This window comes from Octodon degus, unplaced genomic scaffold (assembly GCF_000260255.1).
Source record: "Octodon degus isolate 3935 unplaced genomic scaffold, OctDeg1.0 scaffold00311, whole genome shotgun sequence".
NCBI lineage: Eukaryota > Metazoa > Chordata > Mammalia > Rodentia > Octodontidae > Octodon > Octodon degus.
The window spans coordinates 857,506-881,038 of NW_004524887.1; the positions used below are offsets into that span (position 1 = coordinate 857,506).

The 23,533-nt window shown below is 41.6% G+C and overlaps 1 protein-coding gene across 1 annotated transcript in view; it reads right to left on the reverse strand.

Moving 5' to 3' along the window:
• Positions 1–17,880: 17,880 nt before the first annotated feature.
• Positions 17,881–23,533, reverse strand: part of LOC101574641 (attractin-like protein 1) — a 699,390-nt gene continuing 693,737 nt past the window's right edge. Inside the window, exon 11 of the mRNA XM_004647547.2 lies at positions 17,881–18,531. Coding sequence (XP_004647604.2) covers positions 18,410–18,531 — 122 coding nt within the window. The 3' untranslated portion in view covers positions 17,881–18,409. The remainder of the gene's footprint in view (positions 18,532–23,533) is intronic.

Sequence of the window (23,533 nt, forward strand, 5' to 3'; positions counted from 1 at the left end):
GTGACCAGAAGAGGTTTTGTGGTCACATCTAGACATAGGCCATCACAACTGGATGTTGCTGTATTCCATTTCTTGTATGTTAATTTGGTCTTCAGGTCTTCTTCCTCTGGCAGAAAGGAGCCAAGCCACAGTGCCACTGAGGATGTATTTGATTTGTAGAGATACACAGCCAAGGTGATGTAAACATGGATCTTTGGAGAAACTTCGCCAGCTTGTGAGCAGGTGAGCTCTGTTCCTGAATGACACAATAGCCGGTGCTGTCACAGTGCTCACCAAGGCCAGGCTCTGTCCTAAATACTTTCTACCAGTCACCCCCTTGCTCACCTGCACAGTGCTTTGACATACACAAACTACTTCCATAGGTTCCTAAGTCAAGCATGCAGACGGCCACCCTATAGACTTTCCCTCTGCCCGGCTAGTGGTGGCACGGCAAGGCTCAGAAATGTCCATGAGGGATCTGAGCAAAATCAGGTTAACTGGCTTTTTTCCCAAACAAAGAGGCCAAGAGCCAGGGGCTGTAGCTCTGCACTTGCAGGCTAGAGGTGGTAGAGGGGCTCAGCAGCCTTGCGACTCACTAGCAGCGGAAGTGCAGTGAGGGTGGGCTGCCCAGTATCACAGCCACTTAGAGGACCACGGAGCTCAGGAGCAGACTTCAGGTCTGCGAGCACATTTCTGAGAAGAAGCTGCGCTTGCAGATTGTGACAGCTTCTTCCCCGTCCTTCCCAGCAGTGATAACAATTATTCTTCACATTACTCTCCCCCAGTTCAGAGCCTCATCCATCTCCATCCAAATGGCCTGAGATGGACACTGTCCAAAGAGCTTCTTTAAAAGCCTCCCTCAGCACAAACACGGGAGTGTAGGAGCAGCTCCTCCTCCTAACCCGGGTCAGGCCTTCCCGCCTGCAGGAGTCCTGTCTTAGCTCCTCTGGCCCTTGCCCACTCGGGCTGCAGTCCCCGTTGTGTCTTTCTCATGCCCTCCGTCTTTGTCAGAGTCATCTGGCATCTCTTTGTGGCTGCTAGTGACCACCCTCTCTTCATTCCTGAGGATCTTTTGTCTCCACAAGGTTGCTGCTTTGATCTTTCTCTGTCTTTGTTGATGGTAAATTGTTTTAAAGGAGAGAAGTACACTATACTCGGCTTCCTGTAGAACGGAATATGGAAGACTGGTTTTCCAGTAGCATTCCTCTCTACACTAAGAGCCTCTGAAGTCAACGAAGGCTGAGTGGATGCATGTTTGCGTGTGTATGTGCATGTGTGTCTGTGTGTGTGTACAGGCCCGGGGTCTTTCTGCCATTGCCCCCTGCTCTTCCTTGCTGGGGCAGGAGTGAGATGGAGACTGGGGCTGGAGGCCACCAAGCTGCAGCCATGGGGGCAAGGCAAGTTCTTCTCTAAGCTTGCTGGACTCTAATTCTTATCTTAACCCAATGAAGATTTTAGCAACATCTGCTGATGTTAAAAAAAAATCCCATCTATAAAAGTCTACCTGTAAATTACAATGATGAAAAGATGACACTGCTGGGTTTAAAGCGGAAGACTTGGAAGGTCAGGGGCTGCAAGAGGAGAGCTTACATTTCTCGTGGTTGCTTTGACGACCTAGTGGCTTGCGACAACAGATCTGTCCATAGCTCTAAAGGACGGGAATTCACACTGAGGCCCAGTGCTAAAGTCAAGATGTTGCCAGGGCTGGCTCCTGCAGGCGAGGCTGCAGAGAATCCGCTCCTCACCCCTTCCCTGTTGAGGTGGTCAGTGGTTTTATTTGGCTCTTGGTGGCACTATTGGTCATTGCTTCTGTCATTGGATTGCCATCCCCACTTTGGCATGATGCTTAGGGATCACAATTAGGGACCAACTAATTGTGACTAAGGTCCGTCTTCCCACATCTGAATCCTGACACAGTCACACAACCGCAAAGTCTCTTTTTCCATCTCAGAAACCATGTGCAGCCTCCAGGAATTAATTATGCCATGAATATGTGGGGGGAGTGTTTTAGCATATTTCCATGCAGAGCCTGTTATGGTTTGGACGCTACTCAGAAAGTGACTTGTCTTCTTAAAGTGAGCCGGTGAAATGCATTTCCTTTGCCTCAGCAATCGTGGAGAGAATACTAACCCAGGCAAAGTAGCAGCAGAAAAGGGACAGGGCTGCAGGGCTACTCAAGATGCCTGGGGCAGCCAACGCAAGTGGCTGGCATAGTGCAAGGCATCTTGGAGAGAAAGTAATAGTCACCAGAACAAGCGACAGTATAAGTGTATGTGACAGGGGATACAAAGATTGTGACAAAGACGATGGTTGCTTACCCTCAAAGAATTTCCATCTTCCCTTGTTAACATAATGTTAGTTTTCTTGGGTACAGCATGCCCAGCCCTGGGCATAAATCCTCACTGCCTAAAACTGGAGCTTGTCTGGTCCACGTGGCCAGCAGGGGCTCTTCCGTATGCAGCCACAGTGCAGTGGGTCTGGGAGGAGTAGGGAGAGCCTGCTGCTCCAAGGTGTTTCTGGTGCTGCCACATTCTTCCCTAGGTGTCACCCATGGCTAGAAGCATTCTCATTTAATGAAGAAAGCACATTCTCCTGACCTGAGATTGGTCTAGGGAAGGTGTGTGACATTCACTTAGCCATGGAAAGTTAAGAGAAGGCATGCTGAAGAGTCAGGCTGACTCCCGTGGAGTATTTTCCTTCCTGATGAAAGGCAAGAGAATTCTAAAGAGAAATCCAGATCACTCCCTTCCAGTGTCTTCCTGCTATTGATTAAGTCACATGAGGATGGGAGGCCTGGAGCCACGGCAGCAGTCTTGTGACCAGGATGAACACCCTTGAGGACAGAGGCTGATCTGTTGAGGGTGAGGAACAGGGAAGCATCTTGGAAGCATCAATGATCCCAGTCATTTTCCTGTTAAGTGAACTGTAAGGGCCTTAGGTTACCCCTCTGTTACTCAGGTCATCTGTTGTGGCACAATATACTCTAAGTGACAAAACAAAGAGGATTCTCAGAGGAAGCCAATGGGACTGGCAGAAGGCACAGAAGAAATTCAAGGCCAGGAGTCCCAACAGAAGGAGCTTAGGGACCAGTGCTTCACGGTGAGGAGCAGCTTCAACATCTTACCGGAACCCCCCAACATAAAACCCACCATTGTGCAATTTTACAGCATGAGTGTGTAGTAAGAGGCCTGTGATTCTTATTCCTGAGTTTCTAATGGAGTCTAAGAATTCTTTAATCACTTTCATAAGTCACAGTTTCCTCAAATGTAATGATCCTAGAATGGGGTAAACCCCACCAGCGATAATGAGGATTCTGATGTTCACAGTGAGCTGCTAAACCCTCGAAGCCTCATTGCTCTACCTGTTTTCTTAGACAAGGTCATGCACGTCTTTCCTGTGTGCTTCTTTCAGGCTGCTTGCCCCGCAGCACCACATCCACTTCCCGAATAAAAGGGATGCTTCCTCAGCATCCTTCATTGCAGCAACCAGCCACATGATTAATTAATCCTCAGTATAACTTAAGCTACTTTAAAGAAAATCCCAGGCAAACAGGCATAAAATACCTATTTTTCTTCTTGGATTGTTTGTTTGAATTCCCTCATTGATATCAGACTTAATTATGCAAGATCTTAGAAATACACCAACATCTGCCATTTTATTTCTAAATGCATTTGAAAGACAAAGATTTCGATGACCTGTGTGGTTTGGGGAGCATGAAGGATCTTCCTGAGGGGAAGGGGGGTGAAAGTAAGAAAGTTCAGGAAGGAAATAAATGCTTTTGCTCAAATGATAAGGAATTCAAAACAGGTCACATAATCTAAGGAGTAAAATATTGGTTTATTTCATAATACAGAGTTTAGGTGACATGTTGATTTTTCTTTTAAGAAATAAATCTTAAAAGAAGTCCTCCCTTCCTTTGGGACGTGGTGAAATGATGCCCGCAGCACTGATTAGCTGTGTAACTTTTAATCTAGAAGGCTACTAATTTGTCTGACAACTCTCCTAACATCCAGCGCTGTCCTTCTGTCTTCTGAGTCAGCACACCAGCTCTGAGAGGAGCCTGCATCGTGCAGAGCTGTCACTTCTATCAAATGCAAGGCCCTCAGGGCTTGTGCTCATCATTAAAGAAAGAAACACTTGTTAGAGTATTAGCCAGGCCCAGTGCAGTGCTGGGAAATTAATTTTAGAGATGTATCTAGGTCAACATCACTCTGCATGCTGCATACAAACACACCAGCCAGTACCTAGTGTTTCTGTGTTTCTAAATGGTGAGGGTTAGGGTTGCTGGAGAATTGGACTGTATGTTGGCCCCCACTGGAAAAATGATTGTTCCCCTTAAAAATAACCATAAAACAATGGTGGTATTTCTTTTGAAAATTGATGAAAAATATTTCTAGTGATCTTTTTAGAAAATTGTTCTTAAAGGGCATGAACATTCCTGTCTCTGTTACCTAGCAGTTCTTTATACCAAAACATTTGATGCCCAAATAATTTATGACCTCTACATTTCATTTTATCATCTTAGTAGAAACAATGTATTTTATAAAATCCCTTTAGAAGGGGCCGGGGAGATGGCTCAGTGGAATAAGTGCTTCCCTGGCAAGCGCAAGGGCCTGAGTTCAATCCCCAGTTCCGAAAAAAAAAAAAAAAAAAATTCCCTTTAGAGGTAATGAAGTTCCATCACACAGCCAAAGCAACAGAAATATGATATGCTTTCTTTTGGGTAGAAGTTAAGTTTTACTGAGAAATAAAAAAAAAAATTAGCATTTTGGCAGTGGTGAATAAAGAGTACTTAAAGTATGTATGATGCAACAAGGGTTCTCTGCTAGAAAAGATAAAGAGAGTGTATTAGAACTCTACAATCTCTTCTCTCTTACTTTGTTTCCTCTTTTTTTCTTTCTTTCCTTCTTTCTTCTTTCTTACTTTCTACCTGGAACTGGATTCAGGACCTTATGCTTACCAGATATGTACTGTACCACACTGAGCTATATCCTGGCCCAATTCTCATTTATTTCAATATGCTATGATACTAATGCAGGCACTATCAAAGCAGTTCCAATAGGGAGGTTTTTTGTTTTTTGTTTTTTTTTCTTTGTATTTCATGCAGGGTCTACAGGGTCTCACTACACAGAACAGACTCATAGTGATTCTCCCGAGTTCAGCCTCCCAAGAGCTGGGATTACAGGCATGCACCACCATGCCCAGTCTCAACTGCCATCTCAGGGCACTCCAGGGGCAGAGCCGGCACCACAGTCCCGGGTATCAAACCCCAGCCTCTGTGCTCTGCTTAAGCAGGTGCTTTAGCCCACTGAGCTATCTGGCTGGCCCTCCCAATAGGAAGTTATTAAGGACTTACACCTCGTAAGTCTGATCTGTCCCAAAGCTTCTAACACAGCTTTCAAAAGGCACTTTTGTGAAAGTGTAAGGCACATCAAACCAGGTGAGCATGGTAGTTTGATCCCAGCTATGAATTCAGAAAGCATCAGTCACTATGTCATGAAAAGCACCTGGAGGGGATACTGAGGTTGAGACTCAAAGTCTAGAGCTTACTAAGCTTCCTGGCTCCATGAACACCAACAGAGAAGGGCTCTGTGTGATTTTCTGTCATTGGGGAATTTGTATAGAGAAGACTCTGCACTTACATGGGGTGGAACTCTAGAGCCCCAGGAAAGGTTTCAGTGTGCTTCTTCTTCTTTTTCTTTCTTTTTTTTTTAGAACTGGGGATTGAACTCAGGCCCTTACGTTTGCCAGGGAAGCGCTTATTGCACTGAGCCATCTCCCGGCTCCTTCGGTGTGCTTCTTACAATGAGTGGCTTCATAGCAACAGTACGTATAGCACCTATGATAATCTGTGCTTTACTTCTCTAGAGCTAGTGGGTGTAGGGAGGAAGTTAAATGATGGCATAAGGTAGGAACAGCAGCTTCGTAAAGGTCCTTGGGGTAAAGAAGGGTACTGTGCTTAATGCGCAAGTTCAATGGGAAAAGCAGACAGGGAGCCTCTGCGACAGCTCTGGCCACCAACCATGCTGATAAAGTTTTGCTCTGAGCCAAGCCAAACAATTTCAGCTACAGTCTAGAGATTGGTGAGTGCTAGCAAAGTACAATAGCAACAGTATGATTGAGCCATATCTATATGTAAGTTGTTATTGCAAAAGTCACCTTAATTAGATCACTTGTACTTTTGTGACCCAATCATATAACATGATCAGGCTGAAAGCCAGCTCAGGGCCACACACGATGACGCTTGTGTGATTAGCTAGGCCGACTCATGCACGCCTGGGTTCACGGGTATCACAGATTCTGAGGCTGCCGGGAACTGTGACAAGTTGAGGGAGTGCTCATTTCCTGTCCAAGGGGAGAACAAGACAAGTCCAGAAGATAAGAGCGCTCAGTAGAAAAGGGAAGATATCCCTTCAGTGAGAAATGTTTGTCCTTGTAATCTGGTAAGAAAGTGATGACCAGAATTCCTAGCATCATTTTTCTTGCCATTTTATGAAGATTTTGTCTAAGTTAGGTACAGCAGGTTTGGATGAAGCAGCGTATCTTGGAGGACCTTTCCCATATCTCTCGCTTGTTAGCCGTGTGAGTGTAAGCAGGCCAATATTCTGAGCTCAGTAAAACTGAGGCTCTAATATTCTTCTTACTGGCTGTAGGAAGATTAAACAAAACAGCTCATCACCTGCCACATACTACTATTGAATATTTGAGCTTTCAGAAGGTAGATGCATATTATAGGAGAGCCTTCATTTGATTCTATCACGTGTCCACTAATTAATCCCATAGCGACAACCTAATTTAAAGGGCAAAGGTAAATTCAATTAAGTAACCATTCAAACTTATACATAAGGACCTGGTTCCTCCACCTCCACATCCCCAGGTGCCTTATGAAGTGACAGAAGGAAGCAATGGCATTGACAAAGCCAAAGCAAATCGTAACTCAACTGATCATGCCATCAACTGAGAGACACGGGACGCCATTTCCCACCCACCCAGACCACGAAGGCGTATGTCAGCGATGCCTGGGCAAAGGGGAGCAGCCTGTGTGTGAGGGGCTTTAGCAATGGCCTTCCCTCAGAGGCTCTAGCGAGGCGATTTTAACACCTCTCTAAGGACCAGTTCTGAAGAAAAAGATAGGGGTTCTTAAGTAGAGTCTTTCCACCTTTTCTTTTAAGAGTTAATTCTTGCACTGTTTTCGATACAAAATTAGCTGAGAAAAAAAAATTGTTGCCTTTGAATATAATTAATTTGGGCCCTTATTAAAAACATGAGTGCCCAACAGATTCTCGCTGTCAGTACCCCTAGGGCTGGAAATATCATTCTGTTGCAGTTTTTCACAGGCCAGTTTGGCTTTTGACACTGTTGGTTAGCCGAGGAGTAGCAAGTTATCATGGCCATTTAAAAGTTCATTTTCAAATGTGTGTAATTCCTGCAAAGCCCTTCAGCGGACTCTCCAGGAATTAAAATACAGGCACTAATAGCACTTCTATTACCCAGTCCACCTCTTAGCCTCTGCCCTCCCAGGGCCTGAAATTTATCAGGAAGGCTCTCCGACTGTCAGCAGAGAGCCCATGGAGGATACACTACAGTAAAATAGGGGTGTTGATTCTTTGGTCCCTGATCCCAGTCCTGATTTGTTCATAAAAAAGCTCTTAAACTGGGATTCCTGATCCCAAGCATTACTTGAGAAAATTTTTGAATCCCACCCCTGGAGGCACAAACAGTGGATGGGCTCCAGGAATCTGTTCTGCTCTTCCCCCTGCTTATTCTGATGGACTGTCCACTGCTTTAAACCAAGAACCTTTAGTTTAAAACAAAAACCCCATTTTCTCATTTATTTCAATATGGTGAAATAGCAAAATTTTAACTGGTTAGAGTTTGTGAGCATTTGCTGAAATTTTTATGTATTCAGACACAGGAAACCCCCAAACCTCATTTTTACATGACTGACATTCTATAAAGTAGCTTTGATTTGAAACCATTAGGATGAGACCAAAGCTGATCATTACAGAAGAAAGGCAGCCACCCCAGCTCCACTACTTTGAGTACTTACTTTCCTGAGGCAAAGCTACCTGCTAAAGTAGCTTTACAAGGCTAGCGTCTAACTGCTCTTTAGCTGGTTTCTGTGCCCATAATGCAATTTGATTTCAGCTGCTCAAATTACAAACAGCTATTTAGTGATAGATGTCAAAGGGATGAAAAGAGCATGTTAAAATTCAGGAAAATTCATAGTGAATTTAGCATCATTCTTTATCTGTCTACATGCAAACATACTCTTGCATATACATTTCTAACTTACTGGTGTACATAGTAAAGGGTAATGTATGTTTAAGTATATTCTATACATGGAAAGAGATGAAGGTTGAACGTGAATATGCTTTACTTGGGAGAAACTGAAGTCCATCTTATATATGCACACAAATATAGAAGGCAAAATCCCACTGTGGAGTACAATATGTTCTATTTAATAATCTCACACTGGTTTATGAAGCCAAAAGAACGCAGTTAAATGAACAGGGATTGAAAGCGCATGATAAGTGTGTTCTTCATAGCATTTAAATCTCTTCCACTTGATTAAAAATTCCTAGTTCCTCTTCACTGAATTGTTTTGAGTTTTTCAGCAGCCTCTGCCCTGATTAAAACAAATTAGCATCAAAGATCCCCTGTTGAATGAGAAATCATTAATTGAGAAACATGCAATGCTCCTTAATTACCTTTAGAACAGTGAGAGAACAAATAATCTCAGGTTCCAGAGGGGCCTGGCTGCTCTGCACTGTGGACTCATTTCGTGTAGCTGCTGGAATAAAACTCAAGTTGCAAGCACTACTGGGGAATATCAGAGCAAGCCTCAGTAAACACACTGCAGATTGTTTATCTAAAAGAAAAATATCTGAGTAATGACTAACAGGAAGAGAGGAAAGTGTTTTAGTTTAATATTTTGTAGACATCTTTAAAAGCATTTTACATACGCCTCTATTGATGGAAAATCATGTGAGCTACGGTTTCTGAAACAAATTTCAGTACTTCGCCTGTATTGAGAAATCATGTGAGCCATTGCTTCTGATGCAAATTTCGATGTTTTGCACACAAAACCTCATGTATGCTATTATGTGGTGAGATTCCAGATGCTTATGTGCTGATGAGTGACTTTATCATGCAAAAGCTGGTCAAAATGTTAAAGGTCATAAACCCCAGATACAGATAAGAATTAAGATTGTGAGAGGATGCTGTGGTCATTCCATTCTGTGGCCATTCACACAGCAGTGATGGCCACTTTCATAGGACAGTGAGATGTGGTCTGGCCCTCCACCTTCAAAATCTGGCCAACAACTAATAATAACTATGGGAATGCTATTAGAAAACCATTTTTTTAATAAGTTGGATGACACAGAGTTACTGACTGCTGTGGGACTGGTGTTAAGGGTCCGAGGATATGGAAGCATATTCTTCGTAATCTTCCTGGGAGAGGTAGGAGCAGGTTCTCACCTTTCCATGCCAGGTGAAAGCATGACAGATTTGTCATTGCACTGAGCAGAATCTTCATTTCATTCTGGTTTACTCAGATTTCCATTTACCCATCAGTTCATGCTTCCTCAGCAGCCCTGGGGAAAACTTTACAGCATCGTTCTACTTCCTCCATGTCCTTGGATATTTTGGTTCTCTATATGGTGTACACACTGCTTCAGATTAAATAAGCCACAAAATGTCTAAACTGTGCTGCTATTTCTCATCTGTTTTGATTATTCATGAGATTAAGAGCCAACTTCTGAAATTTGTGGCACAAAGTGACATGTGTTACAAACTGAACTAGTCTATACCAACAAACTTAGATTACAAACTTCGTAAGTTATCAATCATTCTTCTTTGTGAAGTACCCTACCAACATGATAAATTTCACACTGCCACAATCTTTGCAAATATTACAAATAGCGTCATAGAGCCTACGGTACATTATAAGATAATTATCAAGACTATCAGAATATGTAATTTGCTCTACAAAAATAGAACGTTACTATGAACTGAGTCAAACCATATCAAATATAACAGACAATAGGCATTGTTCTAATATTTAAAAAATTAAGAAATACTGTTTTCACCTGCAGGTCTTTTTTTCTTTTAATATATGTGGTACAGGGTCTCACTATCCAGCTTTGACTCATGGTAATCCTCCCATTTTCAGCCTCCCCAGCGCAGGGATTACAGGCGTGCGCCACCACACCCGGACTCCGTGGCTCACACAGTGTGCCTGGGGGCAGGGCCAATGTGGCATTTGGTGCTGGGGTCCAACCCCAGCCCCTGCACTTGCCTCAGTAGGCGCTTAGTCTGCTGAGCTATCTTGCTGGCCCCCCGGAAGGACTTTCTATGCAGGTATTGTGTTCTCCCCTTTAGGACACAATATTTCTCAGTTTGCTAATATGCAAAATCAAAACAGTTCAGGATTACACTATGCCTTCTAAGAATTAATAAAAGGGGTGCCACATACCCATCTTCTGGACATTATTCAGAAAGTAAAACTCTTGTCATCAAAATATTGCATATCGTGTACAAAACACAAGGCATCCTTCTATGCCATTGCCTATGGTTTGAAAAGGTTATCATAGTCTTTGCTTCCCAAAGACTAAATGTTGCTACTTGGTCTCTCTCTCTCTCCCTCTCTCTCTCTCTCGCTCGCTCGGAAGGCTGCTTTCTCAACAATGTGCCTCTACTGTGTTTTGGTTTAGAAGGTCAAATTGGAGCTGTTGCTTCAGAAAGCAGCAAGGACTGCACTCTGTGGACTCAGGGTTTGTTCCTTCTTCCACTGCGTTAACCTGCACACAGAGTTATTCTTCTGTCCTTACCAGGCTTCACCTCCACAAGCTTTACCTGAGCCCAGCATTCTGCCTTTCAGAAGAATTTGATAAGTAGCATATCCTGTTTGCTTTATCTGCTTGTGTGGCAAAGTAATTCATTTCATGTCGAAATCAAATTGTTTCAAGCTGAGCCGGTGTTTTTACTGCTGTCCTTCCAGCCGGCCTTCTGTTTTAAGGGCCATCGTATTTCAAACAAGCTGATCTAAAGGAAAAGATTACTGCTGCCACCAGGCATCGTTACAGAGGAACAACGTGCAAGATCTACTTTATATTATTTCTTTATTTGTGAAGCATGGATAGAGGTGTGGGTGCGGATGTCCGCAGAACTGAGCTGACTAGCTGGTCAGGGGTCAGCACAGATAGGTGGTGATGAGTAAGAAAATCGAACACAATCTGTTGGATTTTGTTACAAAATTACCAGTTAAAGTTGAGAAAAGTAATATGTGAAATGTTATAAATATTGTAAAAATCTGGAAACTATGCCTCCTCGTCACTAGGCAGCATAAACCACAACTTTAATTGCAATGCAATTATTTGAGAAATGTGGCATGTATTTGCAGTGTAGTGCTGCCCCTGAAAAAGATTTCAAGAGAAAAAAATCAATGCTCATGATGCACTGAATTTAACTTTGGATCTTCTGAGAGTAAAAGAATGGTTAACTATGGTCAGCTTCCCATTTAGGTGACAACAGCAATATCACCAACGAAGTCGTCACAAACTCCGGGTGACGTAGGTGAGCGCTTTTATCTCAGTTCGCTTAGAGATGGTGCCGATGACTGGGACAAAGCATCGGAGTTAGTCGACATTGGAGCTTACATTAAAATTTGAGTATGTCTCTGCAACAGATCTACTTTAAGATAACTTATACATCACCTCAAAATGCAAAATTTAGAACAACTTTGGTCCACAGGGGCCATAGAATTCCAGAGTTGCTATAGGAGCTTGGGTTTGAATGCAGTTTTTCTGGGAGGATTTTCTAGCACAGGGTTTCCTTTCTGACCATGCACATGACTGGCTTAAAGAAGCTATGTTTAAACAACTACCTCGCCTGAGTGAAAGTATCACTTCTGCCCCCAAATAATGCCTGTTAAACCTTCTTCTGGTAAGTAGAATATAGTGTTTCTATAATGCTGCTTGAGGGGGTTGGCTTCTTGCTCCATTAGAACTGCTTCATGCCAGCCCTTGAATGAGAATTATTTCCTCCGTGAAGAATGTAAATACTAGGAAGTGGTCAGAGTAGGGTGTGGGGAGGATGGCTGGGATCTAGCTCAGTGTGGTAGCACCTGCCTGGCAAGCGCAAAGTTGTGAGTTTGATTGCTGGTGGGGTGGGGTGGGGTGGGGAATGGGAGAGGGAAGGGTGATTTACAGAAGCACTTTGAAAATTATAATGTAGCTTCCTGTTTGGAAAATCAAATACTACTATCTGTTGCTCTCTGTTGTCATAGCAGAGCTGCAGAATTAAAGCTCTACCATACTTTGGCTACTATTTTTATACCAGGTACTCTGATTCCATGCAAGTGAGAAAGTATGTGAGAACCGAGAAGGGAAATTGTATGCTTATCACAGGATTATGGGTTGGAGCTTGATAGCAGCCACTCACTTTTCTAGGAAAACAACTCTTTCTACCAGAGAAAAATCAGTTTGAGCTGAAACCTGCAATTCTCTGCATAGGTACTGATTCACCCTCAGAAAGCTTTAGAGCAGACTGCTCACGGTTTGGAGGAGTGCAGAGCAGCTGCTGTCTATTGTCACAGAAGAGACCCCACGATGCAGGCAGGTTTTGGCATCTTTTTGCTCAGGTTCCTCCCAAGGATTCTGTTTTCTAATGCTCATGGGAGACGCTAGCCAGGCTGTGCATGTTGCTCAGAGTTAAGGGGCCTCTTGTTCTCGGCCTCTTCTTTCCCTGCCCGGGCCCTGGAAGTTGTGATGGAAGGCTGCCTTTGAAGGTGGAACCACAGTTCCATCCCTAAAAGCAGAGGCTGAGCCAAGCCCCAGTGGCTCCTCAGGTCCAGATTCTGGCATCTAGTGTGCCTGAGACTCAGCCCAGGAGGGTCAAAGGCTCTTGATCCTTCTTTGGGATTGGGTCCTTCTTGCTTTGCTCCTTCCCAGAATGCCTGCCTGAGGTCTATCTAGCAGAGAAATGCAGCTGACATAAGGCTTGGCCTCAGAAGGCTACACACGGCCTAAGCCTAGTCTGCCCCTACACATAAAGGCTGTTCTCAGAGAACTCAGTAAGCCATAGCCGCACCGAGCTCACAGGCTGACTTTTGTGGGAAATAAGAGCCACTTCTAAACTCAAAACACAGGGCCAGGGGCGCAGAGCTCCTGCTCCATCTAGAATGCCAGCTGCTCAGCCTTTCCTGAGTTTTGTCTTCCATGGTCAGGAGTGATCCAAGGGCGCCACACACGAAGAAGGCATGGAGAAGAAAGCTCCAGGAGAACCGGCTGACACACAGGGGAGAACCGAGGGCCCCCGCAGCACATGCTGTACAACCAGGCAGTACGTGCCGAGGGCCCTTTTTAGGTTCTTGCAGTGCTTTCTCCTGTACTATCCTCAAAGGGTTAAAAGAAATAACAGAACTGCACTTGGCAGTAGGGGTTGGAAGAGGCAATGTTTTATTTCAATAATTAAAGTCCTGACTAATAGCACATTATATTCTCAAATGTTGGCTTTTTAAAATCAGAATTGAACTTTTACACAATCTGTTTAATACACTGGCATGCATACCTCTGTACATATATAATGATGGTAGCTAGGATTCTAATACTTAATTTAGAAAATTTGATGAAACAGAAATGTTAAATGTGCACTACAATGAAAACACTGCCTAGTATCAAGCAGATGGCTTTTATTCTTGGAAAATTATTTTGAATTAGGGCAATAACTTCATTAATTAAAGAGTTCCCTGTAATTGTAGATGAAGGCTACTCTCTGGCCCAGGACAGTGTACCCCAATTTGTCTCTTAGTACGAATCACTGTATTACCCACCATGGCCAGCCCAATCCTTCCCATTCTGAGGGTAGGAATCCCAAATAACCTGGCAAGTTATTATGAAGTGTTAAGTTTCAAGCCCACGTTACTAAATGACAAATGGTTTCTGGAATTGGATTTTGTAAAAAGTGTAGATGAGTAGAATTAGTTAATTTCCCACCTCACACTACCAAATAACAAATGGGTTTTGGAATTAGGTTTTGTAAAAAGTGTAGCTGAGTAGAATTCGTTATTTTGATCAGTTCTAAAATCTTTTAAGAAAATATAAAATACTTTTCAAGTCATGGTGTTAACCTCACTGAAAAAGATGTTCCATCTATGATACCTCTCAGGCCCTGGCTGCTTCTTGCGTAGTTTTATGTGAAAAGGTGACAATTGATATTCCTGTTTAAGTGTCACCAAATAGTAATTTTAAAAAGCTCAACTAAAACTTTATATAGATTTAGAGTAAAAGCTCTGTTGACTCAAATATAAAAGTAACTTTTTAAACAATTCTCCATATCTCAGAAATACAGGAATTTAAGATTTTGAGGAAATCTTTCTGGATTAACCTATCTGGCTGTTGACAATGGTGAAAAGTGAATGAAAGCTTATCAGCAGGCTCATAAATCAGTTGGTAGGCAAACAGAGGCCTGGTGACCCTGTGATTAGCGCCAGCCATGCCGTGGGAGGGCCCCTGTGGGAGTCGGACTTCTGCCACGTCCTAGCGTCATGCCAGCTTTGTGAGGTGGGCACTATGCCAACAGCCTTTACAGCAGGGGAAGCCAGGCCTGCAAAACTGGCCCAGCACCACTCGCCTCTAAGCTGGGGTCCACTGTCCGGCTTGTCCCCCACCCTGCGTGCTAGGCGACGCAGTCATAAACAGAGAAACCATGCGGTCACCTCTGTCTTACTGCCACCAAATGAGGACGAGGTATTGGGAAATATAGTAAGTTCCATTACATATGTAAGTATATCCAACTTGCAATTCTATTGAACAAAACACTATAGAATATGACACCTATTTTGTAATCTGTATATCTCTAAAACAATCCTTCATTCACTTAAAATAATTGTGAATCTGAATTCTCTTAAAATTTATTATACTGAGGGGACAATCTGCTTGTGCCCCCTCCTCTCCCTTTCTAGGACTGGAGCTTTCTTTCCCCTAATAAATATATTCTGTTCATAAAAAAATATTATACCGATCTATCACCATAAACAAATTTGTTTCTAACAAGGCTTTTTTAGTTGTCCATATAGAGTCCTCAGATTAATTTTCAAAAACTACACTGCATTTAACCAAGTTTTTATACACTTAGCAGTATAAGAAATTCAAAAATGTGAAGTTTTTTTCAAAGTTATTGTAAACTGAAATGTTCAGAATTCTATTCAGGTAAGTTTTAAGGGGAACCAGCCAATTTAACTGCTAACTATTCAGAAAGTATCTGCATATATTTGTGGTTTGATTTTTTTTCACAATCTTCTGTAAGATCAGATGGAGGTAAAAAAAAAAATAAGAGCATACAATTTTAGAGTGTTGTGGATGTGGGGAGAAAACAAGACACAAATTAAACATGATTGATCTTGATCCTTGATGTTTTTTGCCAACTTGACCTGAAGGCAAATAATTATATTGTCAGTAAAAAGTTTCAATAAATCAAGACTATAAGGCTTATTAGCCATGGGGTAGTAATATATGGCTCAAATGCATACCATACTACTTCAACTTAACATTGCATTATGTTCCATAATTCACTAAAATTTAAATAATTGCCTTAGGTGTTTTATATATTTTTTGCCTACTAGTCTAGCTATTAAACTGTATATATGCTATTTAACTTTATAATAACTTATAAATAAATGAACTTGATGCTTGCAAAGTAAAAGGGGTTGGAGAAAAGGGGAAAATAACAGAGGTGTGTTATGTACACGTTCTAATTCCCTACAATGAATGCAATCATATATTTAAAACACGTACTAATAAATTTTTTAAAAAACCCAGAGATTCAAGACAAATGAAATATGATGACCCTTCATATTATTGCTAGTATTTGCTTAGCCTTTCTAAAAATATAACTGAGATTTTATATAAAAGTCTGTATGTTTTGTATTTTTGTTGTATAAGCTTTCTCTCATGAAAACTGTCAAGAGAATTAAACAAATTGGGAAATCGCTCTATTGTAAAATGATTATATCTTTGTATTCACTCTTTCTCAATTTATTTTTCCATGGGAAAAATCAACATTTAAAAGGTTCCAAAAGAAGCTGATAAAATTATTTGATTGTATTTTTGGAGATAACTACATTTACAAACTTAGCTCACTGATTTTTTTGAGATAAAAATATCACAGGGAAGTAAAAATAATCAGCCCTCCCCTGCCCCCAGTTCCACAAGCTATAGATAAAATTACTGAAAGTACTTTAAGAATTGTCTTATTTTTAATGCATGGAAAATAGCAAAATTATCATGCTGGCATAGGAAATATATACTATAATTTATAAATGCCTAATTATCAAAATGATGACATAGTCATGGTTAGATGCAACCTAGTAATCTTTTATAAGATGCAACTACATATTGTATGATCATTCCTGTTATATATTACATTCAATCCTCATTAAATTACACTGACTATGTATAAATGGCATTTGAAATAAACATTTAATATCACGATAGATCATATTCTGCTACTGTACAACCATGGCATGCAAGTCACAAGGCATTTACTGTAAATCATCATCACCTTCCAGAAATCCAAACATGAAAAGCACGTACAGAGTTCTAAACATCAATTAGATTAAATGACTTTCATATTAAATAAAACTATGTTGTATTCAGCAGCTTTGGATATCTGTCATTTTTCTGTATCCTGCAGTCCCCCTAAAGTTAAAACCTGCAATTCCAAATAGGCCTGTGAGTGCCACTGCACTTTAGTGAGCTGTTGTGACTTAGGACAGGAAAGAGTCTATGTTCTAATGTGAAACCGTGTCATTTTATTTTTGCCTCTATCATAATTCAGAGTACTGAGTTGTGAGGAATGTGCTGAGTATAGCCCTCAATGAACTTATTGTTTAGACTGGAGACTTTCTGTCATGGCCCCAAGGCGTTTATGTCGCAAGCAGGGATCCTGCCAACCACAGGATGCTCTTTTCTGCTTACATCCTAGGTGAGACAATTGACAAGAAGGAACTTGGGTCACAGAGTAGCTGGGGAGCTGTCACCTGCGAAATATAGTTCATCATATTTGTAAAAGGTAAGTAAGATCTAGCAGCTAGAAGAAGAAGGACAAAAGAAAATGACAGGTTCTTAGAAAAATGCAGACAGACCATTTACTTCTGATCCAACGAGTCGTAGGCAATTAAAATGTGCCACATTGGAGCAGAAGCTTGCGTGCTGTAAAATAACTATTTCAGTGCTCTTCAGGTTGTGATGTTGGAGCTGTTTGTGGAAGAGGGGAAAAACTGATTGCTGGACAGGCGTTTCCATGCTCTATCAGCTCTGATAATGAGTTAGGCAGTTGGCATGGACTACAGGAATGTCCTCTGCACTCAGAATTCTAATAAATCTCTGGTGAAGTGGCACACGTCCTCTAAACAGACTTATTCTGGTCTACATTCCAGGTAGGTAGAAAATTGCTACACTCTTTAATCAAGTTTGGACGTGATATGGTCATGTGAAATATTTAAATATATTACCTGCTGTTATGGTGATCTTAGACATTCCTCCAAAGCCTCACACAGTGCTAGGGCTTTGGCTTACATGGCTGATGCTAGAGTGTGTGATGTTGGGATTAAGGGTTTGTGATTACTAGCTAGATCCACTGGTTGATTTGGCATAGTTCTGGCTGGGAGTAAGGGCGGGAGTGCTACGCACTGCATACAGTATAAGGGACAGAAAGACTTGTCTCTTTCCCTTTTGCTGTCTTCCAACCCCATGAACTGCTGCCCCTGTACCTTGTGCCCCACCCTGCCTTGGAGCCAGCCAATTATGGACAGGAAACTCTACATACTGTGAGCTAAATGAACCTTTCATTTAACTTTGGGTGTCAAGTATTTTGTTTCAGCAATGAGAAAAATAACTGAGACACCTTCCTTCCACTCAATCAAAATCTTGTTTCTGCATTTACAGTGAGATAAAATACTATGTAAACCATGGGGATGTGCTCATCTCCTATTCATATACAGGTGGCCTAAGTTGGCTTATGAGACAAAACTGTACAATTTTCATTGTTCAGGCATTATAAAATGTCTTTCTTTAAAGTCTTGGGATATAAACAGTTGCTTTATATGAATTACATATCTCTATCTGCATTAAGAAACAATATACATAATCTTCCAGAGTAATTTAATGTTAACTATGATAAGCCTAAAATACAGTAGTAGTAAAAAGTGACTTCATCACTGGTGTGACCATCAGTACTGTTACTTTTATAAAACTCATGAAACATTCTTTGGCCACTTGGGACATTGCCCATTTGCAGGGGACTGTCCTTGGGCCCTGGATTATACAGAGATTGGCCTCTATAAAATGTGGGATCATAGAACAGCTTTAACAGAAGCCATTTACAAGGTAGGTCAGACAGAATCTGTCAGAAAGATTTCCACTTCTCAGACACAAGTTCCTTGACGTGTGGAGAGGTGTTTTCGATTTCGGACTCCCGATGTTTTATCTTTATTATCAGAAGTCTTCTGCTGTGAAATGTCTATCAGGGCACTGGCAATTGCAAGGCCTGGAAGAGAAAGCAAGACACACATAAATGCTTATTTAGACCGTTCCAGGAGGGACAGTGACAGTGGTGTTTAGGGTCCATCTTTATATTGCTTCACAATTAGCCATGAATGCTTAGCTGTTCATCGGATATTATAAAATAGTGCACTTTATACATGAAGAGGAACGAGGCTCTAACAAAATCAATCTAAGTCTAACTTTGAGCAAGTTCAGTGTTTGATGAAACATCACATTCAGTAGTGGAGAGAAGTCCGCACCTTGGCTTCTGTGTCTGAATGCTGTTTGCTCTGGATGTAGTAGGACATTTTGAAGTTACTAATTCATTTTTGTTTTTTTAGGACTAAAACTCATCATATCAATGTTATTTTAAAATGTAATAACAGTTTTAGGTTTACAGAAAAATTGAGACAGTACTGACAGATGACTATCAACTACAGTCCATGGTTTTTATTAGTTAACTCTTTGTTATTCAGGTCTATGGATTCTGACAAACGCATAATGTCACGTACACACCATTACATTATCATACAGAATAGTTCACTGCCCTAAAAATTCTGATTTGTGGGGCCGGGGAGATGGCTCAGTAGAGTAAGTACTTCCCTGGCAAGTGCAAGGGCCTGAGTTCAATCCCCGGTTCTGAAAAAAAAAAAAAAAAAAAAAAAAAAAAAAAAAAAAAAAAAAATCTGATTTGTGCTTTTTCTCCAAACCCTCCAGCAAATGCTGATCTTTTTCATGAAGTTTCTATAGCTTTTCCTTTTTAGAAAGTCTGTCATATAGTTAGAATTGGAAAGTACAGAGCCTTTCAGACTAGTTTCTTTCACTGAGAAATAAAAATTTTCTCTGATTTGGATGTTGAATGTGCCCTAAATCCCATGTATTAAAGGCTTGGTCACCAGGATGGTGCTATTGGGATGTTGTGAAATATTTACTAAATTTATAGGAGCAATGGTTCAACTATCTTTCCTGGTTTATCTGAGCTACATATGAGTCATTTTAGTTTCTTTTGGGTCCCATAGTTCTTGAGTAGAAAAAGATGTCTCAAATTACTATTGTTATGGTTTGTGTGTATTTGTCCCCCCAAAGTCTCATGTAATCATGGGGCGGACTACTAGAGTTTGTGATTAACTCATGATCCACTGGTATTATGGGTGCCAGTGCTGCTGGGATTATGGGTGTGAGTGCTACTTCCAGCCTGGGCTGAAGCCTAAATGCAAATTAAAGGAGGCCGACTTCTCTGTAGCCATTGTTTCCGCTACTCCTCCCTTTTTGCTATTGCTGTTTGGCACTGCCATGAAAGGTTGCTCTCTGCCATGTGCTGCTCCGCCTTGGAGCCAGCTGATTATGGCCTGAAACCTCCAGTAACTGTGAGCTAAATAAACCTTTCCTTCCTTCATTTTGAGTGTCAAGTATTTGTCCCAGCAACAAGAGTCACTGAAACAAACTATATTGTACTACCAGGCCCAGACCACTTAGCCTTATTTAAACCAAGGTCACTGAAGAGCTTCGCTTTATTTCCCTCTCTCTAGCATCTTAGGAGACTTGACTTTGAAGAGGTGATCCAACACCTGAGCCCTCACTGTTGTTTTCTCCATGAGTTGCTCTTACAGGAAGAGCTCTCTTTTGGACCTTACCCTATGTAAGATGTCACTGAATTATTCTATTCCTGTGAATCAGCTTATTCTAGGTAAGCTTTGGAATTGATCTGTCCAGAACAGAATTTGAGAAATGTGTGAATAGAAAGAAACGCTGTTGCAGACCTGGGCCCTTCTGAGGAAGGACATCTAGACATGCTGTATTACGGAAGCCAGGGAGGGCGCAGCTCAAGAAGTCTGAAAAAGTGCCGCATAGGCCATCAGGGTCAGGCCTGCTGACGGCTCAAGTCGTCAGATTCCCTCAAAGAACATTCTGGCGATCTTTGAGCCATTTCTGAATCTAACTACAGATGGAAGCTCGAAAGTTAAGTAGGAAAACAGGAGAGGAAGGGTGGCCGACATATACGAGCCCCACATTTAAGATGTTTAGTGATGAAAATGGTAAGGAGAAGCAGCTGAGTCAGGTTAAATACGCAGTACCTTGATGCGTGTGATCCAACAGGAGAATGATTGAAAAGAAGAAAACGTGTTTGGGGAGAAGGAGAAATTTAAGGCGCTAGAGAGGGACGGGATTACAAAACTGCAATAATCACCAGCTAGGCTAATAATGCACATCCACCTCTTGAGGCTTGCTGTCAAGTATCTGTTTCTTTCAGGATATTAAATATTATCCTGAATTTCTTAGAGACATTGTACATTTAAAGTTTAAATAAAAATTGCATTCTTGATCTGTGACTAGCTCAGTGAACATCTGAAGTATCCAGTACGAACGTTTTCATCTCTTATCCTTCCGTAGCAAATAATTATTTTCTTATTTTTCTACCAGATAGAGATGAAGGGCATTCATTAAAAAATCACAGACAGTGATTATGCTAACGGAAAATATTTCCACAAATCTCTTGGAGTAGTTCTGTCATCATCTACAACTTCCCGTAATTTCATTCCTGGCACCATTTTAGCTAGAGACAGCCAAATATGACAAATAATATATGTCTTCTTTAATGTGACAGCGACCACTTACACTAATTTCAATGATCACACCACCCAAACATGAAATCATGTTGTTCATTAAACTACTGCATGACCTAGTCCAAAGGAGCCCAGAAAAATAATATTTGCCTTTCATATGTGGCTGCAAAGATTTTCTTATAGAAGATACAGAGCCAGATGAGAAGCTAACAGTTTGGGTTGCCAAAATGGGAAATTCTATACTAATTTTAAACTGTCACAGTATCTTTGTGTTTTAAGGTATATGAAGTCCAATGTCTAATTAAACTACTATCTCCCCAACATGTCCTGGGTTTACTACTGATGTGGAGGCTTAGAAGCACATTTAGTTGAAAAACAAAAATTATAAACCATATATCAGTTCTTAACTTATAAATAAGATAACAAATCATGCTTAATTTGACAGCTTTTTATCCTCTCCTATGAAAATCTAAACATCAACCACATTTTCAGGTTCTCCCTGAAGGCTAGCAACTGGGTGGAGAACCTTGCATCCATCCACACTGTGTGCCCACAGAGAACAGTCAGGGTCACTGTCCACAGCTGGACATGTGGGGCAATGACATTTTCATGCAGAGTTAAGCCTGAGTCCTTTACTAGATCACACATTTTGTCACCCTATAGGAATTATTTAGCTTTATAAATCTTGTAATTTAATTATGAGCAATATACAAGCATAAAACTTTTGGGTGTACCTCTACATTTGCATGTATGTCTTCCTTGAACATAGCAACTGCATCTATGCGTATGTGCATATACCTTGACTGGCAAGTCAAATTTAAGCTTTTATTATTATTTCTGTGTTTATTTGTGAGAATGAAGTGGAACAATCAGAAGGTGCTAGGTTCTTTCATTCTGAAAGAGGACCTGGATGCAGAACAAACGGGGGAACAAGGTCCCTGCCCTTCCGAGTGGCATTACGTGGGGAAGCTTCATGAGAATGAGAAGCACAGGGAGGAAGTAATCCCTATCATTTTGCTTCACCACACTTTATTATTGCAAGGGAGCTAATTTTCTTAATTGATAAAAGGAAAAGTAAAATTAGTATACATTAAAGAAGACACCACTGCTTTCCCATCCCCTAATCATACCATTTATAAGCTGATGAAAGAAGGAAGACATGGATAATGGCCAGGACACCCATGAAAATAGAAGTCTGATCTGTAATCTACAACAGCCTACTCAGAAAACCAACTCATTAACCACAATGACCAGCACAGGAAGCCAAGCGCCTATAATTCAAACTAATAGGACTTTAAATTCAAACTATTACTATTTCTGGTAATAATCCATGAAGTTAAACAATAAACTCTAGAAACATTGTCCTCCAATAGTCAAAATAACTGACAGCAAGCCCTAATTGGTGTCCCCACTTGTAATTTAGGACACTTAGAGAAAAGCAAACACGTAGCTGTAACCAATTGCAGAATGTGCCACTTCTGCTTAGCCTGCCTATGCAGCTTCTTAAGCCCACATCCTCCAATCCACAGGCCTGAAGTGGCCCTGGTTGCTTCTTGTGGTGGATTGCCAACTGGTGGGCAACTTGGCACACCCAGCTGAACTGAACTAGTGTGGTGCTCGCAGAATTGGAGAAGCTGTTGAGAAGCTGTTTGGAGAAGCTTCTGGGGAGCTGTTGGTAGCTTCTGGTTCTCTTAGGCCATTCTGCTGGGGAACTTGTCATGCTGGCTTTCCTGATGAACTTGGATATTCTTGTCAGAGGAAGAGCTTGGGACCTCATTGTTGCTGAGAATGGCTATAGTTCACTTCGGGGGAGCTCTTGTCCTCACTTAGAGCATGGCTTCCTGGCTCCCGAGGGGAAGATGGTACATTGCTCAGTCTCAGGGAGAAGCTTGTCACATTGGCTTTCTTGATGGGAACTCAGCTATTCTCATTGTTGGAGGAGCTTGGGACCTCACTGTTGCTGACGATGGCTGTGGTGCTTCCATGGGGAGCTCTGGTTCTTACCTTGAGCATTGCTTCTTGACTCCAGTTCAGACTCCTCAGCCTCCTAGCACAGATTGTAATCCTGTTAACATAGACTTTTTAGCTTTTGCTCCTGACCTGTGGGCCTTTCCAGTGCAAATCTATGAAATGGGCCTGTACGAGACATTGCTATGGGCTCTAGGCTTCCAGTTGGATTCACTTGAGGCATTGTCATGGCTCTGGGTCTACAGTTGTACTCTGCAGCACATTATCACAGGGTCCAGACCCTTAGCTGGATTCTTTGCTCTTCAGTGTGTGGATAGATTTCTGATATTCTTTTTTTATATGTGATTCTTTGGGTGACTCTTACAAATAATCTTACAGAATGTATGTCCTGTATTGTGTTGTCTCCCCACCCTCCATGCACAACCCCAAACCACGAAAGCTTTCCCTCTCCTCTGTCTGCCTTGGGACACAAAC